The sequence below is a fragment of the Oncorhynchus keta genome, chromosome 32, assembly GCF_023373465.1.
Source record: "Oncorhynchus keta strain PuntledgeMale-10-30-2019 chromosome 32, Oket_V2, whole genome shotgun sequence".
Classification (NCBI taxonomy): domain Eukaryota; kingdom Metazoa; phylum Chordata; class Actinopteri; order Salmoniformes; family Salmonidae; genus Oncorhynchus; species Oncorhynchus keta.
In genome coordinates, this window is record NC_068452.1 from 30,644,595 (window position 1) to 30,665,164 (window position 20,570).

Consider the following 20,570-nt stretch of genomic DNA (forward strand, 5'->3'; position numbering starts at 1 on the left):
CTGACCGCTGATAATCGAACCGCTCCGAGGTAATAGGAACTGACCTCGCTGATAATCTAACCGCTCCGAGGTAGTAGGAACTGACCTCGCTGATATTCTAACCGCTCCGAGGTAGTAGGAACTGACCTCCCTGATAATCTAACCGCTCCGAGGTAGTAGGAACTGACAAGTCTGCAAAGTTTTAGTAATTCTGCCCTGTCATATTTAATCTTTTATCATTGCTTCATGTTCTTTTGCAATATTGTAAACTAGTCTTTCCTGTCGTATGTTATTCTTGGACTGACTTGATCTGATCATGAAGGGATCTGTAATGATCACCAGTCTGTCTGTTCTCTCTGTAGTGGAAACCACTCATGCAGTGCTGGCAGTGTGAAATACGACGACACCGACTTGTGCTGGGGGCCTGTCACCAGGAAAGACGCCTACAAGGTGTTTCTGGTGAGTACATACTGCACCCCTGTTTCTCACCCCTGTCCTTCTACCCTCGTCCCAAAGGCCCCTGGAGGACACATGGTGTACCACACCTCTCTCTGTCAGCCCCTGCCATCGTGACTGAGCCCCAATGTGCCAACCCCTGTCTGTGTTAGTGTCAGAGAGCCCCTTCCAGCTCGGTCTCCCTCTCACGGCCTCCACTCTTGCAGCCCTGAGCAAATGTATGTGCCCTTGAAGTCTTAAGAGAATGAAACTCCTGCGACTTCCACTTTTGCTTTAACTTTGCCGGCCGACAGTGATAGATGTGCTGATCTCCTCCTGTATTATTTCCCCCCTCCACTGTTCTCCCTCCACCCTCACTCATTTTCAACACAACGAGCATACCCAAACAATTCTCCAATAGATGCATTGTTGTTTTTTATCTCGTCTGGATAAGCCTCTTACATCATGTCAACGAATTGAAATTATGCTGATTTATAATCTCCTCCTGTATGTTTTGTTTACCTTGCAGTTTCACAAAGTTTCCTTTTAGGGAAAGGGACATTTCCACCTCTGTGTTAATGTATCTAACTGATTGCTTCTTATTATAGTAGATGTTGAGATTATTTCTGCTTGGTAATATTTTAAAATAATTGATTGTATCTGACAAAGTCAACTGTTCTCTGGTGTTTCTTAAAGAAGATGTTTCCTGTTATTAGTTTTGGTCTCTCCTGCGTACAGGCATTTGGACTTCTAGGGGCTTAGTTGTATTTTCTCCCATTTTCTTCTCCATGAAACCTTATTAGATTCCTTCCTGTGGTGGACTCGTCCTTAAATAAATAATTGGGCTTTGATAAAACATTCATCAGCTTCTGTTAGCACACAGGGAGTGGAGTGTCTTCCTTCTCCTCAGCCCCCCTTTGTCTTTGACGTGCCTGGGTCAAACGCTCTGGCCCCTTAGCCACTGCCCACCACTCCCCATGATCACTTTAAATAATTGATTGACTATTCCTTTTAAGCCCAGCCGCTCTCCATACACCGCTCTGTCCTGCCCAATGGAAATACCTCTCCTCTCCCCCCTACGCTATGCCTGCTTATGCTCTCTGACACGTCTCTGTCCCACCTCAAAGACCAAGGTGCCCTTCGTCCTAATGATGGGTCTATCCAGGCACAATGTCCACAACATCTAGAGTCTTTGCCATCTGGAGTCATTATGGAGCCCAGTATTTTCCCTTTTCTTTACAACGTCCATATCATTTCACTGGAAGGCTTCAAGCTCCAAACTAAGTGACCTGCTTTATCACCCTACTGCCAGTCTCTTTATGAACTGAGTGAGTCAGAGGGTGCTTTAGTATTGACTCCTATTATAATATGCTCAATCAGACTTTGGAAAACATTGGAACAGTTGTCAGAAAGGCTGACAATACGGCATTGGGAAATGCCCCTTTATTTTGTTTTGGTTTAGAATTCAAATGAGCCTATTCATTTATTATGCCGTCCCATTCTTTGAGTGTTTGAAAAAGGCATTACAAAAAGAACCATAATTACAATTCCTAATTACTTTTTTGTTTTGGTAATGCAATTAGTTTGACTTAGTTTTGAGGCTCTAAGAGGGCGTAGGCATTAGCAAACACACTGCGTTCAATATGTTAGCATTAGTTGCTGCTCAGTTGTTGTATACCAATGGAATTGCTCAAAGCTGGTCTTTGAACTATGTTCTGGAGGTTCTGTGTTTCAGTGGTCATTACATTCTATCTGTTAATGGCTCTTCTCTCCTGTCCTCATCAACCACATTTCTCTCCCCACCATCACATCTTCTCAACCTCAAAATCTTGTAGTCTCTCCTGGCAACAGATTGTCAGTTAATCCTCCATTTTTATCTTGACCAGGCATTTGTAGCTCCCAGTTTTATAGGTGTCATTGATAAGGGGCTTTAATCCCTTGCTATGGGGCGGCAGCGTAGCCTAGTGGTTAGAGCGTTGGACTAGTAACCGGAAGGTTGCGAGTTCAAACCCCCGAGCTGACAAGGTACAAATCTGTCGTTCTGCCCCTAAACAGGCAGTTAACCCACTGTTCCCAGGCCGTCATTGAAAATAAGAATGTGTTCTTAACTGACTTGCCTGGTTATATAAAGGTAAAATTAAATAAAAAATTATCCGTTTCCTTAAGGGATTTTACTGTGGTAACTGTGTACCATACTTATTCATGTGTGTAATGTGTAAGTTGTGGTTTTGTGCTAAGCAGTAATGCAACCTGAACTTCCTCAGTTGGGTGCGTATTTGGTCTGCCTGGGCTGCTGTGTAGGGCACCACTGGCTACCACAGGGGGAGTGGGATTGATGTTGGACACATTAGTCCAGCCACAGCGTTATTAGGGTTTAGAAAAGGAAGCAAGGAAAGATTAAAGGGCAGCCCGCATTACATCATAACGGTGCACAGCTGTAATCCCCGTGTGGGTGGCTGTTTGAGAGAGAGAAGGAAAGAGAGAAGGAGAGAGCATGATATAGAGAACTCAGGCTAATGTCACAGACAGACAGAAGTAGGGTTGGCCTTCTACCCTCTGCACCCTCAAAAATGGACTGTTGCCCATACAGACAGGCCTTTTAAGAGCTTTTTTCACCTGCCCTGTATTGTGTTGGTCTGAAAGTTACAACCCTGGGCGTTGCATGTTTCGGGCCACCGGCCTCATCATCAGACTAGGTTTTTATAGATGCCACCTACATATCAGTGGTCTGCCTGGCCAGACCGCTCTAATCGTCATCAACTAATCGTTGGTCGATTTTGAATGTGCCAGTCCCTTTATCAGAACAAGATACAAGACACATTTCAGTTGAAGGCATTTGAATTCAGTTCTAGGTATCCCCCTTTCCCTGACATGACCAAAACTGTGGACACCTGCTCGTCGAACATCTCATTCCAAAGTCATGGTCTGCGCACTTCTAGACTCGGCGGTCCCATTCTTTGAGCTTGTCTGGCCTACCACTTTGCGGCTGAGTCATTGTTGCTCCTAGACGTTTCCACTTCACAATAATAGCACTTACAGTTGACCAGGGCAGCACTAACAGGGCAGAATTGTGACGTACTGATTTGTTGGAAAGGTGACATCCAATGACGGCGCCACGTTGAAAGTCACTGAACTCTTCAGGACGGGCCATTTTACTGCCAATGTTTGTCCATGGGTGTTGCATGGTTGTGTACTCTATTTTATACACCTGTCAGCAACAGGTGTGGTTGAAATAGCTGAATCGACTAATTTGAAGGGGTGTCCACACTTGTGTGTGTCTGTGTGTGTGTATATATAGTGTACCTCACATTATGCTTGTAAATCTCTCATTTCATTTGTCATTTTTTTTCCAGACAGTTGCCCCACGGTGGTTGCAGCAGTGTTTGTTGTGCTTGGACAACAGATTGTGGGTTATTTTTTAGTATGTGACAGAATAGTTGTCCCAGTTCAGAAAAGTAGTGCTGCTCTACTAGCAGACCCACAAGGTTCTGGGGATCAGCACAGAGAAGGGGAGAAAGGTGAGATAAACACTGACCAAATCAAGGATAATCTATTATATAGGAGGGACTATTTTGATAACCACTGTCAATAGATTTCTTTAGCTTATCTGAACAAGCTATCGTCTTCACAGCCTGTCCAAGGCTGGGAATTTCCAGGGACCTCACGTTGTTATCACGATACTTAGGTGCCGATATGTATTGTGATTCTATATGTATTTCAATTCGATAATGCTGCGGAGAGACGAGAGCATGAGAAAATTAGTTTTGATCAGTCATTGAAATAAGTGCTGAAAACATGTTGGCACATATTTAAACATATTTAAAAAGATGGAGAACAAGCCGTAGGATGAAAAATACCGGAGTTTTGACTTGCTCTAGCTTATGCTACCAAGAAACAAAAAAGAGTGTATGTATGTATGTATGTATGTATGTATGTATGTATGTATGTATGTATGTATGTATTAAATGTTTGTTTTTTTACAGATTGATTCTTGAAGTCAGTATCAATATAATATTGTCCAAAAATAATGTCCCGTATGTAACTGTATCGATCCCCCCCGTCACTAAGCCTGTCAAACCACTCTCTCTAGGATTGAGAGGTAGTGCCTACACAGTATGAACTTTGCACCTCATACATACATGCATGCAGAGGACATGAGTGAAACTCAATAACAATATTCACTGGATTGCACGGAATGGAATTCACAATTCTGGAGGTTAGCCTCACACTTTACCCTGAGGTGTCTGGACTATTTGTCAGTTTGACTTATCGTCAATGGCCAGCTCTGCGAGTTCTTTTGAAACTTGGTCATATCAGTTTATTCAGTGACTTTGTGACTGAAATGATAAAGGTATTCCAGGTGATCAAAGGTTTTCTCATTCTGTAAACCTTCAATGGACGTCAAGCTTTTCACACAGCTCGTGCTGGGCTGTACTTTGTCAGTTCCTTTCACATTCTTTAGTCCCTTTCAGACGGAGCTCAGACGACATTGATTGTAAACACAACAGGCTTTTGTCATAGCAAGACGGACTAATAACAGCATACAAGCTGCAAGTTGGGTGGCCTTTTGGTTTGCTCTGACCTTTGGTTAGATCAATGGTATCCACACAAAATGCTATGTATCATGCTGTGGAGCATGGTAGCCGTTTTCTCCATCACGATCTGCAAAACCTCTTAACCCTTTTACACTTGTAGGAATTGGCCTATATGGATAGGGCTACATTTAAATGTTTCTGACAGAAGAAATATGACAATGATATGCATAATCATGGTAGCAATTGAAAGGGAACAGTTTGGATATTATTGGAAAATGATTAGACCAAAGGTGAGGACACAACAGTTCACCTGACACAAAACTGAATCCAAAAATGACACTGAGTTTTATGTTCATTTTACATTTATTGTACTTCTGTTGCATTTGTTGATACCAAAATCTGAAAAATACTCTGAATATATTCAGTAACATGAGAATATTCCTGGAAAATGTGGGGTAGGTGCAACATAAGACAAATAATTCCAAGTGTTTGAGTGAGAGGACTAACTGGTGTATCCACTTGGCCACAAACCTCTCCAAAGTGTGCACGTATCCTAAGTAATTTTAATGCACTTTTATTACTCAGAGAAGCGTCTTCAAATACAGTGGGGAGAACAAGTATTTGATACATTGACGATTTCGCAGGTTTTCCTACTTACGGCGGCAGGGTAGCCTAGTGGTTAGAGCATTGGACTAGTAACCGAAAGGTACAAAATCTGTCGTTCTGCCCCTGAACAGGCAGTTAACCCACTGTTCCTAGGCCGTCATTGAAAATAAGAATTTGTTCTTAACTGACTTGCCTAGTAAAATAAAGGTAAGATAAAATAAATAAATTACAAAGCATGTAAAGGTCTGTAATTTTAATCATAGATACACTTCAACTGTGAGATACTGAATCTTAAACAAAAATCCAGAAAATCACATTGTATGATTTTTAAGTAATTATTTAGCATTTTATTGCATGACATAAGTATTGATCACCTACCAACCAGTAAGAATTCCGGCTCTCACAGACCTGTGAGTTGTTCAATAAGAAGCCCTCCTATTCTCCACTCATTACCTGTATTAACTGCACCTGTTTGAACTCGTTACCTGTATAAAAGACACCTGTCCACACACTCAAACAGACTAAAACCTCTCCACAATGGCCAAGACCAGAGAGCTATGTAAGGACATCAGGGATAAAATTGTAGACCTTCACAAGGCTGGGATGGGCTACAGGACAATAGGCAAGCAGCTTGGTTAGAAGGCAACAACTGTTGGCGCAATTATTTGAAAATGGAAGAAGTTCAAGATGACGGTCGATCACCCTCGGTCTGGGGCTCCATACAAGATCTCACCTCGTGAGGCATCAATGATCATAAGGAAGTTGAGGGATCAGCCCAGAACTACACGGCAGGACCTGGTCAATGACCTGAAGAGAGCTGGGACCACAGTCTCAAAGAAAACCATTAGTAACACACTACGCCGTCATGGATTAAAATCCTGCAGCGCAGGCAAGGTCCCCCTGCTCAAGCCAGCACATGTCCAGGCCCGTCTGAAGTTTGCCAATGACCATCTGGATGATCCAGAGGAGGAATGGGAGAAGGTCATGTGATCTGATGAGACAAAACTAGAGCCTTTTGGTCTAAACTCCACTCGCCGTGTTTGGAGGAAGAAGGATGAGTACAACCCCAAGAACACCATCCCAACCGTGAAGCATGGAGGTGGAAACATCATTCTTTGGGGATGCTTTTCTGCAAAGGGGACAGGATGACGGCATCGTATTGAGGGGAGGATGGATGGGGCCATGTATCGCTAGATCTTGACCAACATCCTCCTTCCCTCAGTAAGAGCATTGAAGATGGGTCGTGGCTGGGTCTTCCAGCATGACAACGACCCGAAACACACAGCCAGGGCAACTAAGGAGTGGCTCCGTAAGAAGCATCTCAAGGTCCTGGAGTGACCTAGCCAGTCTCCAGACCTGAACCCAATAGAACATCTTTGGGGGGAACTGAAAATCCGTATTGCCCCGAAACCTGAAGGATCTGGAGAAGGTCTGTATGGAGGAGTGGCCAAAATCCCTGCTGCAGTGTGTGCAAACCTGGTCAAGAACTACAGGAAACATATGATCTCTGTAATTGCAAACAAAGGTTTCTGTACCAAATATTTCTGATGTATCAAATACTTATGTCATGCAATAAAATGCAAATGAATTACTTAAAAATCATACAATGTGATTTTCTGGATTTTTGTTTTAGATTCCGTCTCTCACAGTATATTTAGACACTAAGAGAAATCTTACATCCTAACTACTCACTTAGATTGGGCTTTGCCTCAGTCATGCATATCCCAGCGTAAGGTTGTAGGTCATTGTGTGCTTGACCAATCCTAGCCGTTGACCTGCCCTTTACATTGGACCGCAGTTTTAATTGTAAGGATTATGTTTCGGAATGAAAGTGCAACAATGGAATCTTTCTGGGGACTGGCCTAACCCCAGCAGAGAGATTTCCTGAGACCTTGATTAAATTAGGTTTACCTTTTGATTTTCAATTGCAATTTGCAACACCATTGGGCCTTTACTGCATAAAAAAAGGCCCAAGCTGTCCACTGGTTCAATAATGCATACATATACTGTTGCATAACCCAGCTGTGATTTAAATGGCTGATTTTATATTGAGAATGTTTTTCTTGTGGTTGAGAAAGTGATGGAAATCAATACTGTATATCAGCTCAAAATTAGGTTTTGCTGACACAGCGTTCTTTCCCTGTTTGTCTTTATGCATATTAGCGTATTAAAGGATTTGTCTATTAGACCACTCAAAGGGAGTGGATGCCCAGTGAATTGAAATATTCTCTCAGCGGGCGCCACCCACCATGAAACGAGGCCACCTTTATGTCAACCATCTGTTTAGATTCATCCCATTGAACGAGTCAGATTCACTCACACACTCGGGGACCCACAGAGAGAACAGACTCAGATAAGCCCAGATAATACACAGAGGTACAGTATTTGATGTGATGCTTTCTTCAGAGGTTTGTGTGTTTCACTTTGGAGGAGAGGGAGCAAGGGTGCCGTAGTGTAGCTCTGTTGTGGTACAGCCACCCCAGAGCTGCAGGGAGATGACGACAGTGCAGATGGTTTAATAGAGATTACCTCAGCAGGGGGAAGTGTTGGAGTTGGGAACCACACAAGTAGAGTCCACTCCACACCAACACGAGGCAGAACCCAATCAGAGCTGCAGATCAGGACACTGCAGAGGAACACAGCCGTACTGGGAGAGGACTGGAGGGACTTGGAGGTCATGCAGGAGAGAGGATACAGCCTCTCTTAGTCAGAACAATAATGTAGGCTGAGGATCCAACTGATCATCCAGTCACTTTCAAAGACTTTTGAAAGACTAGAACCTATACTTACCCTGTTTAGGAAGAGTTTGTCCCATCTGTGTTTGGTAACTACAGCATATTGCTTCCACTCCAGCAGATTGAGCAGTTGTTAACCTTTTTTTGTGTGAGTGGTGCTGCTGTCACATTACCATAAAGAGTGGCAGTTAGCCACATGAGAGAAACTGCTAACGCCATCAAATGTGCTTAAGGATCTCTTTGGCAGCTGTCACTACAGAACTCAATGTCGCTTGTGTGCCTGTGATTTGTAACCACGGTAATACATGGTTTAATTATTGCCTTCAGCCTGTCCATTTAACTCAGTTTTCCCTCCGTCTTTTTGCTTATAGACAATCATCATTTGAGAAGTTATTTCACTCATTGGTTTTGAGAAAACAAAACAAGGGAGTGGTGTAGCCTATTGCTTTCTATTAGCTTTAATGGCATTGTCTATGTCAATTGTTTATTCTTTCCTTTTCTCAGGGGAGTGAGATAAAATAGACTTATTTGGCCTGTCTAACACGTTGGTAAAGTCCGTGCCTCGTGTTTAAGGAGAGAATCTACATGCTGAGTACAATATTGTTTTGAAAAGCTGGTTATCTGGTACAAGGACATTGCAGAATGATGTAAGGGTCTTGCTCAGTGGGTGGCTGAACGCTAACAAACGTGATTCTCATGGAATTAATCTTCCGCTTAAACGGAACACAGGCTCCCATTTAAAAAGGGACAGGTTTCAATAGACGTTTACCTTCAGACCCTGTGACCTTGGGCTGATTGCTTGTATGGCTGTGTGTTGGTGTATTTGTCTGGGCCTGCTGGTTAGGCTGACCAGACCCAGCCTCCTATTTAAAGAATGACCCAACCGTTTGCACCCTTCTCCAAAGCCAGGAAATTAAAAGGGACAGTCCGCTTCCTCATATTCAGCTTGTCTTTTTCAATTACACTGTGACATGGAACATATTCATGACAAGGCCCCTTAGTTGATGTATTATTTAATTTATTCTTCATGGGGTCAATCGTCATAATTTAATGAGACCTTGTTCTCTGTGCGATATGGCACCCCCTTCTCCCCATCCCCCACATCCCCTACTAAAAGTTATAACGATCGGGAGAGTGAAATAGCTGAGGTCCTATTAAACCACAGGCAAATTATCATTTCGAATTTGCTCCCAGTTATGTCCCTTGCCTGTCATAAATCTTCCCTTTGCGGTGTTGCTCGTTATTTTTTACCTAGGTATATAATTGTTTCTTTTGAGGAGCCAGAGATTTTAATTAGGCGAACCAACTGGAAGGCAACTGCACCACAGGTCCCCATATGAAGTCATAATGGTTCATTGTAGCAAATGAATGCTATGCTCATCATTGTTTACTTATTTTTATTATTAAAAATGAAATCAACTGCTCATCATTGTTTACTTTGACAACTGATTATTGTTCCCAATTTCCTGTGGCTACCCAAATAGAGGCTGCTGGCACAAATGTATCCGCAACAGTTTTTTGGGGGGTATGGATAAGCTAAACCCATATTTCTGGGAAGTTGTGAATGATAAAGTAGGGAATTGTTTTAAATGTTGGCTAAGAGTTTAGCTCATGTCTTATTCTTGTTGTCCTCTCATCTCTCCAGAGAGAAGTGAATTTTGAGATCCAGTGTAAAGTCAGAGCTTTAGATCAGCCCCTCGATTGATCTGTTGAACTAAGAATGACCTATACAGGTCACACCCACGTTCAGTGTTTGTTTACGCTGATGTTATGCCTGTTCAGTGATTGTTGCATGCCACAGCATTCTCTGATAGACTTCAAAGGCTTGAAACTCTGAACATCAGAGGGGTTTTGAAGCCAGGATAAATGGAGTAATACAGTCTTATCTGTACAGTATCGAGTTGATCATCCTCATTTCCTCTCCTCATTGCTTCAGTCTCTTTCTGTTTCAGTAATGGCTTGGTGATATCACTGAAGTTACTAACTCATATCTATCAAATCAAACTTTATTTGTCAAATGCGCTGAATACAAGTGTAGACCTTACTGTGAAATGCGTACTTACAAAGCCTTAACCAACAGTGCAGTTCAAGAAGAGCTGAGAAAATATTTACCAAATTAACGAAAGATAAAAAATAAATAAAAAGTTACACATTAACATGACAGTAACGAGGCTATATACAAGGAGTACCGGCACCGATTCATTGTTCAGCAGTCTTATGGCTTGGGGGTAGAAGCTGTAAAGGAGCCTTTTGGTCCTAGACTTGGTGTTCCGGTACTGCTTGCAGAGAAAACAGTCTATGATTTGGGTGACTGGAGTCTCTGACAATTTTTTTTTTATGGGCTTTCCTCTGACACCGCCTATTATATAGGTCCTGGATGGCAGGAAGCTTGGCCCCAGTGATGTACTGGGCCGTACGCACTACCCTCTGTAGTGCCTTACGGTCAGATGCCGAGCAGTTGCCATACCAGGCAGTGATTGAACTGGTCAGGATGCTCTCAATGGTGCAGCTGTAGAACTTTTTGAGGATCTGGGGACCCATGCCAAATCTTTTCAGTCTCCTGAGGGGGAAAAGGTTTTGTTGTGGCCTCTTCACAACTGTTGGTGTGTTTGGCCCATGATAAGTTCCTTGGCGTACACGTCACCAATGACCTAACTCTTGACCCGCTCCACTACAGCTCCGTTGATGTTAATAGGGGCCTATTCGGCCCGCCTATTCCTGTAGTCCATGATCAGCTCCTTTGTCTTGCTCACAATGAGGGAGAGGTTGTTGTCCTGGCACCACACTACCTGTTCTCTGACATCCTCCCTCTAGGCTGTCTCATCAATGTCGGTGATCAGGGCTACCACTGCTGTGTCATCAGCAAACTTAATGATAGTGTTGGAGTCGTTTGGCCACGCAGTCGTGGGTGAAAAGGTAGTACAGGAGGAGACTGAGGAGCCCCAGTGTTGAGGATCAGCGTGGCAGACGTGTTGTTGCCTACCCTTACTACCTGGGGACAGCCCGTCAGGAAGTCCAGGATCCAGTTGCAGTGGGTCTAAGGTATCCGGTAGGATGCTGTTGATGTGAGCCATGACCAGCCTTTCAAAGCACTTCATACCGACGTAAGTACTACGGGTTGGTAATCATTTAGGCAGGTTACCTTTTCTTCCTTTGGCACAGGGACTATGGTGGTCTGCTTGAAGCATGTAGGTATTACAGACTCGGTCAGGGAGAGGTTGAAAATGTCAGTAAAGACACTTGCCAGTTGGTCCACGCATGCTTAGAGTATACGTCCTGGTAATCCATCTGGACCTGCGGCTTTGTAAATGTTGACCTGTTTTTAAAGGTCTTGCTTACATTGGTTACCGAGAGCGTTATCACACAGTCATCCAGAACAGCTGGTGCGCTCGTGCGTGCTTCAGTGTTGCTTGCCTCGAAGTGAGCATAAAAGGCATTTAGCTCTTCTGGTAGGCTCGTGTCACTGGGCAGCTCATGTCTGGGTTTCCCTTTGTAGTCTGTAATAGTTTTCAAGCCCTGCCACATCCGATGAGTGTCAGAGCCGGTGTAGTAAGATTCCATTTTTGGGATAGGGGGCAGCATTTTCACTTTTGGATGAATAGCGTGCCCAGAGTGAACTGCCTCCTACTCTGTCCCAGATGCTAATATATGCATAGTATTATTAGTATTGGATAGAAAACACCCACGTTTCTAAATCTGTTTGAATTATGTCTGTGAGTATAACAGAACTCATATGGCAGGCGAAAACCTGAGAAAAATCCAACCAGGAAGTGGGACATCTGAGGTTTGTAATTTTTCAAAGCTTGGCCTACCGAATACACATTGAGATATGGATGAAGTTGCACTTCCTACGGCTTCCAGTAGATGTCCACCAACTTTTGAAACTTGAATGAGGATTCTACTATGAAGGAGGGGCTAATGAGACTTCTTTGAGTCAGTGGTCTGGCAGAGAGCCTTGGTCTCATGACGCGCGCTCCTGACAGAGTTGCCTCGCGTTCCATTGCTATTTCTTCAGACAAAGGAATTCTCCGGTTGGAACATTATTGATGTTTTATGTTAAAAACATCCTAACGATGTATGGAATCAATCGTTTGACATCTTTCTAAAGGACTGTAACGGAACTTTTAGAGTTTTTGTCTGGATGAAGTGCCTGCGCCTCATGAAGATGGATTACTGGTCTGAACACGCTAACAACAAGTGGCTATTTGGACAAAAATGATGGAACTTTATGGAACAAATCAGTCATTAATTGTTGAACTGGGATTCCTGGGAGTGCCTTCTGATGAAGATCATCAAAGGTAAGTGAATATTTATGGTGTTGTTTCTAATTTTGTTGATATTCCTCTGGCTGTTTTGGGCTCTGAGTGCCGTTCTCAGATTATGCTTTTTTCCTAAAGTTTTTTTTAAATCTGACACAGCAGTTGCATTAAGAAGAAGTCTATCTTTCATTATGTGAATAACACTAGTATCTTTTATCAATGTTTATTATGAGTATTTCTGCAAAATCACTGGATGTTTTGGAATCCAAACATTACTGCCTGTAAGGCGCCAATGTAAACTGAGATTTTTGGATATAAATATGCACATTATCGAACAAAACATACATGTATTGTGTAACATGATATCATATGAGTGTCATCTGATGAAGATCATCAAAGGTTAGTGATTAATTTTATCTCTATTTCTGCTTTTTGTGACTGCTATCTTTGGCTGGGAAAATGGCTGTGTTTTTTTCGACTTGGCGGTGATCTAACATGATCATATGTTGTGCTTTAGCTGTAAAGCATGTTTGAAATCGGACACGATGGGTAGATTAACAAGAAGTTTATCTTTCATTTGCTCTATTGGACTTGTTAATATGTGAAAGTTACATATTTAATTTGAATTTTTTTATAATAATAATATTTTGCACGCTCCTTGAAAGCGGCAGCTCTAGCCTTTAGCTTGATGCGGATGTTGCCTGTAATCCATGGCTTCTGGTTGGGATATGTATGCACGGTCACTGTGGGGACGACATCGTCGATGCACTTATTGATGAAGCCGATGACTGAGGTGACTTGTTTAATTGGTCCAGCTCCTTTTGGAGGATAAAGTGCCATTAGTAATCTTACTCTCTTCTAATGTTTAAAGTTGGTCCAATGTAAATGTGACAAAGATAAAAAAAATTGCGAAATAATGCTATTTAGCCTATTAATTGATGGAAATACCAGTCGATGGAAATACATTTGACTGGTCATGCTTATCGGTCAATAGATTCATTTGCATAATGTAGTGGAATTAAATTGGCTCGCGTATTCGTTATGTATCTTATCATACAGATACAGAGCCTTTGAGTGAAAAATCTGTCAGACAGCGCAAGAGCTCCCAAGTGGCGTAGTGGTCTAGAGATGTCACTACAGACACCCTGGTTCGATTCCAGGCAGTATCACAACCGGCTGTGATTGGGAGTCCCATAGGGCGGTGCACAATTGGTCCAGCGTCGTCCGGGTTTGGCCGGTGTAGGCCGTCATTGTAAATAAGAATTTTTTTCTTAATTTAACTAGACAAGTCAGTTAAGGTTAAATAAAAACAAGATAAACAAAAACAGTTTCTATTATTATTATTATTATTATCTCATTTTACTGCTTCACGATACTCATTCAGAAGAGTGAACACTTTCATATTGGTTGTACTGTCACAATGTGCACAGTGGCCACACTTGTAATTGCCATTGGGTGGGCCTGCATGCTTCTTAGGTAGCTTCATGCTGTGCGCCATGGAATCGGCTATATTCTTGTATGGCCCCCAAAAAATGTGAGTGTAATATTGTGGAAACTCGTAGGTTTGGACTACTTTTGAGAATGTTCCAGTGTTTTAATACATTGGATTTGACGCGACCGGCACGTGCTGTAAAACACAAACATGGGGGCGTTTTGTCTATTTTTTTTATTTAACCTTTATTTAACCAGGTAGGCCAGTTGAGAACAAGTTGTCATTTACAACTGCGACCTAACCAAGATAAAGCAAAGCAGTGCGACACAAACAACAACAACAGAGTTACACGTGGAATAAACAAGCGTACAGTCAATAACACAATCGAAAGTCTATATACAGTGTGTGCAAATCAGGTAAGATTATTGAGGTAAGGCAATAAAAAGGCCGTAGTGACGAAGTAATTCAAATTGAGCAATTAAACACTGGTGTGGTAGATGTGCAGAAGATGAATGTGCAGGTAGAGATACTGGGGTGCAAAGGAGCAATTGGATGGGCTATTTACAGATAGGCTATGTACAGGTGCAATGATCTGAAAGCTGATGCTTAAAGTTAGTGAGGGAGATATGAGTCTCCAGCTTCAGTGATTTTTGCAATTCGTTCCAGTCATTGTCAGCAGAGAACTGGAAGGAAAGGTGGCCAAAGGAGGAATTGGCTTTGGGGGTGACCAGTGAAATATACCTGCTGGAGCGCTTGCTATGGGTGGGTGCTGCTATGGTGACCAGTGAGCTGAGATAAGGCGGGACTTTACCTAACAAAGACCTATAGATGACCTGGAGCCAGTGGGTTTGGCGACGAATATGAAGCGAGGGCCAGCCAACGAGAGCATACAGGTCGCAGTGGTGGGTAGTATATGGAGCTTTGGTGATGAAATGGATGACACTGTGATAGACTGCATCCAATTTGCTGAGTAGAGTGTTGGAGGCTATTTTGTAAATGACATTGCCGAAGTCGAGGATCGGTAGGATAGTCAGTTTTACGAGGGTATGTTTGGCAGCATGAGTGAAGGATGCTTTGTTGTGAAATAGAAAGCTGATCCTAGATGTAATGTTGCATTGGAGATGCTTAATATGAGTCTGGAAGGAGAGTTTACAGTCTAACCAGACACCTAGGTATTTGTAGTTGTCCACATATTCTAAGTCAGAACCGTCCAGAGTAGTGATGCTAGGCGGGCGGGCAGGTGCGGGCAGCGATCGGTTGAAGCATGCATTTAAGGGCAGTTAGAGGCCACGGAAGGAGAGTTGTATTGCATTGAAGCTCGTCTGGAGGTTCGTTAACACAGTGTCCAAAGAAGGGCCAGAAGTATACAGAATGGTGTCGTCTGCGTAGAGGTGGATCAGAAAATCACCACTATTAGTGCCAGTGAGTAGGCTTTGACGTTCAGTCTCTCTAACACGGGTATAGGCCTGTTCAATAACTCCCTTATCATTCCCACATTGCAGGAACCTAGTGTGCATACCATTAGCTTTACGCTCAAAGTCTGTCTGTGAAACAGTTACTTCGGAGTCTTAGGAATTGAGATACCGGTGTGTAAAAGTGTATTCTTACTCTGCGGCTTGCAGAAGATAGTAGACTCCAAGTCTGTTTTCTTCTCTTCTCTCTTTTGTGAATTTGAGATTTGGGTCAGATAAATTATAAGAAATCAACTCTGAGAGGAGATCTTCAGTACCGTTCCATACCAGTAGGATGTCGTCTATGTTTCTTTTCCAAAGGGTGATATTCTGGAAATATGGGTTTTTCTGGACATCATACATGGTCTCCTCCCAGTGTCCCATGAATACATTTGCATAGTTAGGAGTCAGTTCCCATTGCTGTACTCTGAATCTGTTGGTAGAAACTGCCTGCAAATTGGAAGTAATTTGATGTGATGGCTTTTCAGTATCTCCTAAAAAGGCTGGCAATGCTGGCACAAATGTTAAGATGAATAAATCACCATATTGAGATGGGTGTTCAACAGGGCTACTGTTACCTGACACTATGGGACGTAAAGGAGGTTCATCCATACTTTTATGTATTTTCGGTAAGCCATCATAAACTGGACAGGCTGGATTAAAGTGAGCAATAAGAAATCGATCTCTGCCTTTTTTGTTGTTGAGTGCCCTAACTTAATTTGACCTCAAATGAGTCCTTTTGGAAGTTTTTCTTGGTAAGCCCTTCTTGAAGTTATTCTAACATGTTCAAAGTGCACATCAGAAGTCAGAACTACAAGGACCACATATCGTTGCATCCTCGACATGCATGTTCTTCTGAATGCGATTTCTGTCACTCTGAGCACAGTGTGTGGATGCCCTAATCAGGTTACGCACCCAATGCATATGGGTCCTGTACATTTAAAATGTTGCTGGTCAAATGTCCGGCATAGCCATTTCCTAATGGTAACCCTCATGTGACATCGTTATTCAAACAAAGCGGCAGTGTGTGAGGGTATACATTTGAGAGCTCAGTGGTCCTCACCATTTAGTCTCAAATAGACTCACACAAGTGGAACCCTGCAATCACTTGCTTAATCATGCTGTAAATGGTTCTTAATAGTTGAGCGATTGCCTTTTAAAAACTTTAGGTCTACACATGGATTCTCTGTCAGACTGTCTTGAGACTGGATGCTGACCTAGGAATGCTGGTGGATTGTGAAAGTCTTGGCCTGACAGATACTAGTTGGCCATGACAAGCCCAGTCAGTGTGATTTATTAGTACTGCAGTGAAATAAATAAAGATGCATCTATATGCGTGCTTTAGTCTTCATGTTGCCCTACAGCGGTGTGTACATTTGAAATACCACAGGTTAAACTTTTTTGATTTTACTGACGTCTGCTTCAACTTCCTTCATTAGTTTTCTGTCATCTCCTACTGAGACAAAGTGAAGAGGAATTGGGCTCAACTGCATTACTGTAGCGTTGAGCAATTCTGATGTGTTGAATAGTCACAGGCAGGTGGCAAAATATCCCATCTACACTTACCTCACCCTCCTTCATGTCCTGTCCAATCCCCTTCTCTGGCTGCTGCCATCCTTCCTCTCATTACAGTCATCTTTAATTGCATAGATACTAGACGGTTGTCTCCTGGGTCATCTACTTAATTAACAATAAAAGCGTCTGTGTTGAGTATATCTCACTTCCACCGAGAGCGGGCTGTGTATGAGAAAGATGAGTGTTGAGGTGGTTTTTATTCTTTTCACACATCTCACAGTGATGGTAGCCATGAGCTAACCGTTAGGCTTATACATCTGGACATCAGCTTGACCTTGGTGAGTGTGAAGCTAATGGAATCAAGACTAAATGTGTTCCTTGTAGCCTCGTCAAAGTTGCAATTTCCTAATTTAGCATTGTACGGTCATATTTTAGACAGTTATTGAGGCAAGCTCACTTCTGGGTAGAGTCCTTGTGTACTGGGTGCGTCATTGAGTGTTTGTGGGTCAGCTGTAACACGTGGAGGTCCAGTGGGTGTTAACTCGAAATTACACAACGACAAGGTTCCAGTTTAACAAAGTTTACTATATCGTATGAACACACTACAAGGTAGCCATTCCACTCAAGGCTAGGTCCATCTACAACAAGACTTCCCACGCAGGCGCACTCTTGACTGAGTGATAGCCCATGAATAACAGAAATATAGGGATACTTAAAACAACTTAACAATCTCCTCCTTTTCTTTAAAGACAAAACATCAACAACATAATTAAATGTCCAAGTATTCTTCAAGTTCCTCATTACAAATGGGTTGTGTGACAGTTTTGTATTACTCAAGCTGCCACTTTACATTACTGAGAGCCTGTAGGAGCACAAGACCGGATGCTCCTTTTTTAGTCAGACAGTCAGCAAGCTGTTCCTTTGTGGTCGACCACAGAATCCGCTGGATTCTCTGTGCTTGAATAAGTTCCTTGATGCTGCTAATCTCAAGACAAAGTATTTTCTCTGTGACAGACTTGGTTGAATTCACAGCATCAACTAATTATTGTGTAGTTGTCAGTGACACACTGCAGGTAGAATGTGCCGTTTTGTCTCACCAGTGGTAAGCTCTTTTTAAAATGTATTTTACCTTTATTTAACTAGGCAAGTCACTTCTTATGGTATAAGGGACAGTTGCATCCTACTTGGGAAAATGCAGCGTGGCAAATTAAAAAAATTATATAAAAATCAAACTTTCATTAAATCACACATGTAAGATATTCAATTAAAGCTACACTCGTTGTGAATCCAGCCAACATGTCAGATTTTAAAAAGCTTTTTGGCGAAAGCATAAGAAGCTATTATCTGCACAATGTCAACAAAGAAAGCAGCATATTTCAACCCTGCAGGAGCTACACAAAACACTGAAATAAAATATAAAACATGCATTACCTTTGAGCTTCTTTTGTTGGCACTCCAATAAGTCCCATAAACATCACAATTGGTCCTTTTGTTCGATTAATTCCGTCCATATATATCCAAATGTCCATTTATTTGATGCATTTGATCCAGAAAAAATGCAACGTCACTACAAAACATTTCAAAAGTTGCCTATAAACTTAGCCAAAATATTTCAAACTACTTTTGTAATAACTTTTAAGTATTTTTAACGTTAATAATCGATCAAATTGTGGACGGGGCTATCTGTGTTCAATACAGGAAGTAAACAAACCATGCTCCTTTTTACGTCTTGCGCAACTCTCAATAGTGTAAAGTTGTTCCAGGATGTGCTTCTTCTTCGTTGCACAAATGAATAACCTCAACCAAATTCCAAAGACTGGTGACATCCAGTGGAAGCGGGTGGGAACTGAAAACGGGTTCCTGAGAAATATCCCTTGGCAAAGACAGGGAACAGTCAGAGGCAAAAAAAAAAAAATCTGCAGTTAGTCCTCGGGGTTTTGCCTGCTACATAAGTTCTGTTATACTCACAGACATGATTCAAACAGTTTTAGAAACGTCAGTGTTTTCTGTCCACATCTACTAATAATATGCATATCTTAGATTCCTGGCATGAGTAGCAGGAAGTTGAAATTGGGCACGCTATTTATCCAAAAGTGAAAATGCCCTAAGAACAATTTCTTATTTTCAATGACAGCCTAGGAACAGTGGGTTGCCTTGTTCAAGGGCAGAACGACAGATTTGTACCTTGTCAGCTCTGGGATTTGAACTTGCAACCTTTCAGTTACTAGTCCAACGCTCTAACCACTAGGCTACACTGCCACAACAGAGTTGCAAGAAAGATTGCATTGTCAATTCCATCCGCAAGAGCAAGGGTTTCTCCAGCAAGTGTGCTTCGGACAACCCTTCTGATCCTTTTTGACTGCCAACAGATAGGTGAGAATCTTCCTCCTTCACCCATTAACCTCTTATGGCTGCATCGCTTGTTCTCAATTTCTGCCCGAAGACATACCCTAATCTAACTGCCTTTAGCTCAGCTCCAGAGGCAAGGATATGCATACTCTTGTTATCATTTGAATGGAAACATTCTAAAGTTTGTGTTTGTGTTAATTGAATGTAGGAGAATATAACACAGTAGATCTGGTGGAAGAAAAGAGAAAGAAAGAGCATACGTTTATAGTTTTTTATTGTTGTAGCATCATCTTTCATATGTACTAGAATAGGATGCTGGAGATAATTTTGATGGATAACAAAAGAGGGCAACTGTAGGTGTGCAAGTTTCAGACTGATAACTTCAGGAATGGGTGAGCTACATGACATTTAGCATGGAGTCACCCAGGTGTCCCACACAAGTTGCCCAAATGTGCCCAAATGGCCGAATTGGTGAAATGACCTATAACTATATACAACAGTGCAAATAACTATATACAACATATCAAAAAGCAATTCTAACACACACACAAATATATTAAAATGTTTTTAAAAATATTAGAAAAAAATATATTTAAAGAATAACAGGGATTTGGAAGTCCTCTACACAATATTTTGCTGCCTGTGCCATGTCCCATAGCAGTCTCTTTCTGATGTAAAGCAGAGGCAAACTGAACAACTGGTGCAGGTGATGGGGGACTTCATGTGACAAAGAACACAACGACGACTCCATGCTTTGCCCTTTTGGCCCTGAGGCACAGTCATGCCTGCAGTAATGAACTGTGGCATATGAACACCACTGGAGGCAGGAGTAGAGCTGGCAGAGGCAGAGGGGGCAGAATGTGATGCAGTGGACTTTTTGCTATAGCCAGCAAGCTCCCAGATGAGCAGCTCCCTGAAGGCTAGCTGTGAGATGGGGGGCTGTCCACAGCTCTTCGCCATTTCCTTCTGCAGGAGGAAGGAATTCACCCCAGCAATGTCAATGAAATGGTAAAACAATGTCTTGTACCATTTCTTTGTCTTATGTAGAACATTGTAGTATCAGTGCGTCTGATAGGTCTACACCTCCCATGCTCTTGTTGTAGTCCTTGATGGCTGCAGGAATGGGGACATTTTTGGTGGTCCATGCCCCAGTAGCGTCCTTCACACGCCTGATGACGTGATCGTCACTGAAGGACTTGTGGATAGTGGAGCACATCACCACCTCTCTGGTGTCCATCCACTTCACAAACAGCAGGCCATCTTCACGGATCCAT

The 20,570-nt window shown here is 42.4% G+C and overlaps 1 protein-coding gene across 6 annotated transcripts in view; it reads left to right on the forward strand.

Moving 5' to 3' along the window:
* The window catches only part of LOC118364669 (transmembrane protein 104-like), an 87,528-nt gene that overhangs the window by 26,910 nt on the left and 40,048 nt on the right, over window positions 1–20,570 (forward strand). For all 6 annotated transcript variants that reach the window (XR_008088721.1, XR_008088720.1, XR_008088722.1 and 3 more), the window contains exon 8: window positions 342–438. Coding sequence is in view for 1 of the 6 variants with exons in the window: in XM_052491343.1 (XP_052347303.1) it covers window positions 342–438 (97 nt within the window). In the remaining 5 variants the exon portion in view is untranslated. The remainder of the gene's footprint in view (window positions 1–341; window positions 439–20,570) is intronic.